Source organism: Rhineura floridana, chromosome 2, assembly GCF_030035675.1.
Source record: "Rhineura floridana isolate rRhiFlo1 chromosome 2, rRhiFlo1.hap2, whole genome shotgun sequence".
Taxonomy (NCBI): Eukaryota; Metazoa; Chordata; class Lepidosauria; order Squamata; family Rhineuridae; genus Rhineura; species Rhineura floridana.
The window spans coordinates 113,675,598-113,681,597 of NC_084481.1; the positions used below are offsets into that span (position 1 = coordinate 113,675,598).

Below are 6,000 nucleotides of genomic sequence, written 5' to 3' on the forward strand. Positions count from 1 at the left end.
AGGTTCATATTGGGAGAGGCGGTCCACCAGGTATTGCGGTCCCATGCCGTGTAGGGCTTTATAGGTCAAAACCAGCACTTTGAATCTAGCCTGGAAACAAACAGGAAGCCAGTGCAGACGGGCCAGAACAGGTGTTATATGAGCGGACCTTCTGGTCCGCGTCAGCAATCTGGCCGCTGCATTCTGGACTAGTTGTAGTTTCCGAACAGTCTTCAAGGGCAGCCCAACGTAGAGCGCATTGCAGTAGTCCAGTCTAGAAGTTACCAGAGCATGAACAACTGAGGCGAGGTCGTCACTGTCCAGATAGGGACGTAGCTGGGCTACCAGGCGAAGATGGTAGAAAGCATTCCGTGCCACCGAGGCCACCTGGGCCTCAAGTGACAAGGAAGGATCAAAAAGAACCCCCAAGCTACGCACCTGTTCCTTCAAGGGGAGTGTAACCCCATCAAGAACAGGATGAACATCCTCCATCTGGGCAGAGAAGGCACTCACCAACAGCGTCTCGGTCTTGTCTGGATTGAGCTTCAGTCTGTTAGCTCCCATCCAGTCCATTATCGCGGCCAGACAGCGATTTAGCACGTTAACAGCCTCACCTGAAGAGGATGAAAAGGAGAAATAGAGCTGCGTGTCATCAGCGTACTGATGGCAACGCACCCCAAAACTCCTGATGACCGCACCCAGCGGCTTCATGTAGATGTTGAAAAGCATGGGGGACAGTACCGATCCCTGCGGGACTCCACAATGGAGAGTCCAGGGCATCGAGCAATGTTCCCCAAGCACTACCTTCTGGTGGCGACCCACCAAGTAGGAGCGGAGCCACTGCCAAGCAGTACCCCCAACTCCCAACTCCGTGAGTCTTCCCAGAAGGATACCATGGTCGATGGTATCAAAAGCAGCTGAGAGATCAAGGAGAATCAACAGGGTCACACTCCCCCTGTCCCTCTCCCGACAAAGGTCATCATACAGGGCGACCAAGGCTGTTTTGGTGCCAAAACCAGGCCTGAAACCGGATTGAAATGGATCAAGATAATCAGTGTCATCCAAGAGCCCCTGGAGCTGGCCGGCAACCACCCGTTCTAGCACCTTGCCCAGGAACGGAACATTCGCCACAGGTCTATAGTTGTTCAGGTTATCTGGGTCCAAAGAGGGTTTTTTCAGGAGCGGTCTCACAACCGCCTCTTTCAGGCAGTCAGGGACCACTCCCTCTCTCAGAGAGGCGTTTATTATCTCCTTGGCCCAGCCAGCAGTTCCGGTCCTGCCAGCTTTCACCAGCCAAGAGGGGCAAGGGTCCAGCACAGATGTGGTCGCCCGCACCAGTCCAAGGATCTTGTCAACATCCTCAAGCTGTACAGACTGAAACTCATCCAATAAACAAGGACAAGACCGTGTTCTGGATGCTTCATTAGATCCCACTGCCATAATATTGGAGTCTAAGTCCCGGCGAATGCATGCGATCTTATCCTGGAAGTGCCTCGCGAACTCATCACAGCGGGCTACAGATGAATCTATGATGTCCCGAGGGCCAGAATGTAAAAGCCCTCGAACGATTTTAAAGAGCTCCGCCGGGCGGGAGAGAGATGCCTTAATTGTGGCAGCAAAATATCTCTTTTTTACTGCCCTCACCGCTACTACATACCGCTTAGAAGAGGCACTCACCAAGGCATAATTGCATTCGTCAGGAGTTCGCCTCCATCTGCACTCAAGCCTCCTCCTCTCTTGCTTCATCACTCTCAGCTCCACGGTATACCATGGAGCTGTATGAGCTCTACATAGGAGGGGGCGCTTGAAAGCGATTGTGTCAACCGCCCGGGTCATCTCCGTATTCCACAATCCGACCAGGGCTTCGACAGGAGCGCCAGTCTTCTCAGTCGGGAAATCCCCCAGAGCCCTTTGGAAACCCTCAGGATCCATTAGTCTCCGGGGGCGGACCAATTTAATAGGTCCCCCACCCTTGCAGAGGGAAAGGGTCGCTGTGAGCCTAAACTTCAGCAAGCGGTGATCTGTCCATGACAATGGGGTAGATGAAAAAACCCCAACCACCAGATCACCATCTCCATGTCCAGTAGCGAAGATCAAATCAAGAGTATGTCCCGACACATGCGCTGGGCCAGTAACAACCTGAGACAGCCCCATGGTTGTCATGGAGGCCATGAAGTCCTGAGCCGCCCCAGATAAAGCAGTCTCGGCATGGATGTTGAAGTCCCCCAGTACCAATAGTCTAGGGGACCGCAGCAATACCTCCGAGACTACCTCTGTCAGCTCAGTTAGGGAATTTGTTGGGCAGCAGGGTGAGCGGTACACCAACAAAATTCCCAGTCTGTCTCTCTGGCCCAGCACAAGGTGGAGACACTCCAAACCAGTCGACACCTGGACAGGGTGCTTGGTGAGTGAGAAAGAACTCCTATAGACCACAGCAACCCCACCTCCCCGTCCTTCGGTTCTTAGTCACAATTTCAGGATGGATTGTGGGAGGAGACAGCAGACCTAATTAGATTAGGCTCTACCTCAGCGCTATCAATACAGGCTTTATGTTGCACCTAGGACTGCTTGGACAAAAACAATTATTGTTCCCCCATTTCTGAAAATATGAAATTTAACCTGTGCATATCTATTAAAAACACACACCACAAATAATGCATTTGCCCATGTGCCGTGTGCCTTGCCTTCACCTCTAAGTAGCTACACCCCAACCACACACATGGAACAAGGCTTTAAAGTTGAAGGGTGCCATTCCTAAGCAGGCTTCAACAGCATCTCTCACTCAATGAATTCAGCCTTCCTTATCAGGAAACACAGCACCACATCTAAGGCTGCAGTTCTAAAGTATACACAATGACCTCTTTAAACTCAGTTGGACTTAAGTTGGAATAGGCATAAATAGAACTGCACTGTAAACCAGACCTTGCAGATGAAAGGAGGCAAGGAGAGATGGAAGAGATCTTAATTTTGCCTGAATAAGCTGAGGAATGGGAAGGGCAAAGTCCTTTGGAACCTTGGAAGCTCTTTGCCTGAAGTCACAAGTCATTAACATAGGATTGTCTTTTTAACATATCCATTGTAGCAGCAAAAAATGATTTTAGCTAGGGAAGGAAATCGTTTTGTTTTTCAGAATTGAGGGTGGCTTGAAAAAGCTCCCCTTAACAGTATCTATGTGCATCCCACTTTCACTTCCAGTAAAAGAGCTTCTCTATCTCAGAAACCTACAAAACCTGTTTGAGCGAAGGCAACAGCTGGGCTAGAGAAATATGTGTGCAACAGTCTCTCTTGAAGCACCACCAACTTTCATTAAAAAAGAAAAAGAAATTGTCTGCCTTTGGGGTTTTTTTTCTTTTGCGAAGCGACAAACTTAACCAACTGCTGTCAGATTATCAATTCTATACAGACAGGAGCAACTCTGAACAGCAAAGGAAAGAAAGTAGGCCCGCTCACTAACTTGAACTTCCTCCTTAGCCTCAAAAACAAGAGACTAGGTGTAAGGTTCGCAGAATACACGGAAGAGGCTTTCCCCCCTCGCTTTTCGGCGGATCCATACCAATGTTACATATAATACAGAGAGCTCTTCACATACATGTATTATATAAAGCGGGGGGGGGGACCACAACTCCCGTCAGCCCCAGCCAGCAGGCTAATGGTCAGGGATGATGGGAACTGGCGTCCAGCAATTTACGGAGCGCCACACATAGGAAGCTGCCTTCTACTGAGTCAGACCCTCGGTCCATCTAGCTCAGTATTGTCCACGCTGACTGGCAGTGGCTCTCCGGGGGTTCAGGCAGGAGTCTCTCCCAGCCTTGCCTAGAGATGTCGAGGACTTGAACCTGGGACCTTTTGCATGCAAAGCAGGCGCTCCATTCCTGAGCTATGGCCCTTCCCCGCCTCACAGGGCCCCCACCCCTGAAAGACCGCAAAAGACATCCAAAGATGCCCCACACAGACGTCTCCCAACCCCCGCCGCCACCAGCAGGTAACGGCAGAGGAAGTCGGTGGCAAACGCGGACCAGAAAAGTGCCTCCAAGTTGGGCTCTGTGTTTCGCGGGGAGTTCAAGGAGGCGCAATCGTTAGCAGAAAACAATGGCTTGCGGCGAAAGGAAGACTCGTGGAGAGGCGCACGCTGCTCCAATAGAGTTTGCAATCTCCCTCTCTCGCTGGGCCCAACTCTGGAAAGACACGGCCAAGAAAGCAGAGTTTTCCCCTTTTGGTACCGCCACCGCCCCTCTCGTCACTTACCTTCGACGAGAAGGCCAGCCAGACCAAAAGCAGCGCCAGCTTCACCGCCATCTCGAAAGGAAAGATCACGCGGTTCTTCCGGACTGGAGAGGAGCTTTGGCTCAACCCCGGGGAGTTGTAATTGGCGGCTTTCTTCACACACCCCCCCCCCCCGCAGAACGGAGCCGACGCAGGAGTTACCGGTCAGACCACTGTTTGTTCTGTGCGAAACGGGCGTGCTTCCCTTTCCTGTGTATAAGTACCAAAAAAATTATGCCCAGCCCACAAAACGTTGCTCACTCCCCTGCCGCCGTCCTCAGACCTGCCTTCTAAACTTACACGCCTACGCTTTATTTATTTTTACTACACTTACATCCCTCCTTTCCTCCGAGGAGGTCAAGGCAGCGCACAGCAGCTTGGCAAGGCAGAGAGAGTGACTGGCCCACAGTCACCCAGTGAGTTTCCTAGCTAGAGGGGATGGGGATTTGAACTTAGGTCTCCCCACGTACTGGTTTCCTCATCTCTAACCTGGCACACTCTACGTTTTGGACTTCAACTCTCATCAGCCCCAGCCAGTAGCTGATGGGATTTGTAGTCCAAAACATCTGGGGGCATCAAGTTGGGGAAGGCTGTCCTAGTCTGACGTTTTAACCACTGGCTGTCAATGTTATTCAGAGATTAGGCACACCAAAGGGCAATGAAATCAAACAGATTGATTTAAGTGCTCCTTGGAAGCTCTGATGGACTATGAGGTTGAAAGGAAGGAATTTTTTCAGTGATGTTGCTTGACCTCTTAGCAGCTTTTGATACTGTGGAACACACCATCTTTCCAAAACTGGTTGGGGTGTCTGGCCCTGTGTTTCAGTGGCTTCTCTCTTTTCTGATTGTGGGTGGAAAGTGGGCTTTACTTATTTATTTACTTATTGCATTTGTATACTGTCCCATAGCCGAAGCTCTCTGGGTGGTTTACAACAATTAAAAACATTAAAAGCAAATATACAAATTTAAAAACACATTTTTAAAAAACAATTTAAAAACACATGCTAAAATGCCTGGGAGAAGAAGAAAGTCTTGACCTGGCACCGAAAAGATAAGTGCTCGTGCCAGGTGCACCTCATCAGGAAGATCATTCCATAATTTGGGGGCCACCACTGTGAAGGCCCTCTCCCTTGTTGCCATCCTCCCAGCTTCCCTCCGAGTAGGCATCCGGAGGAGGGCCTTGGATGTTGAGTGTAGTGTACGGGTGGGTTTGTGTCAGGAGAGGCATTCCATCAGGTACAGTAGGGCCCCGCTTTACAGCGATTCGCTAATACAGCGGTCTCAGTTAGATGCAATTAGACTAAAGCCCCCCTCATACGGCGCTTGTTCCGCTTTTACAGCAGTTTTCGGGCATCGCACGCCATTCTGTTCAATGAGTTCCACTTTAAAGCGGGGGTCCGGAACGTAACCCGCTGTATGAGGGGGGCCCTACTGTATTGTGGTCCCAAGCCATGTAAGGCTTTATAGGTTAACACCAGCACTTTGAATCGAGCTCGGAAACATACAGGCAGCCAGTGCAAGCAGGCCAGAATTGGTTTTATATGTTCGAACCATCTGGTCCCTGTTACCAATCTGTCCGCTGCATTTTGCACAAGCTGCAGTTTCCAAACCGTCTTCAAAGGCAGCCCCACGTTGAATGCATTGCAGTAATCTAACTTAGAGGTTACCAGAGAATGGACAACTGAAGCCAGGTTATCCCTGTCCAGATAGGGGCATAGCTGGGCCACCAACCGGAGTTGGTAGAAGGCACTCCTTGCC

At 50.5% G+C, this 6,000-nt stretch overlaps 1 protein-coding gene across 1 annotated transcript in view; it reads right to left on the reverse strand.

The window, feature by feature from the left end:
• The window catches only part of LOC133377018 (tumor necrosis factor receptor superfamily member 10A-like), a 34,527-nt gene extending 30,019 nt beyond the window's left edge, over positions 1-4,508 (reverse strand). The window contains exon 1 of the mRNA XM_061610179.1: positions 4,225-4,508. Coding sequence (XP_061466163.1) covers positions 4,225-4,275 — 51 coding nt within the window. The 5' untranslated portion in view covers positions 4,276-4,508. The remainder of the gene's footprint in view (positions 1-4,224) is intronic.
• Between the last annotated feature and the right edge of the window lie 1,492 nt (positions 4,509-6,000).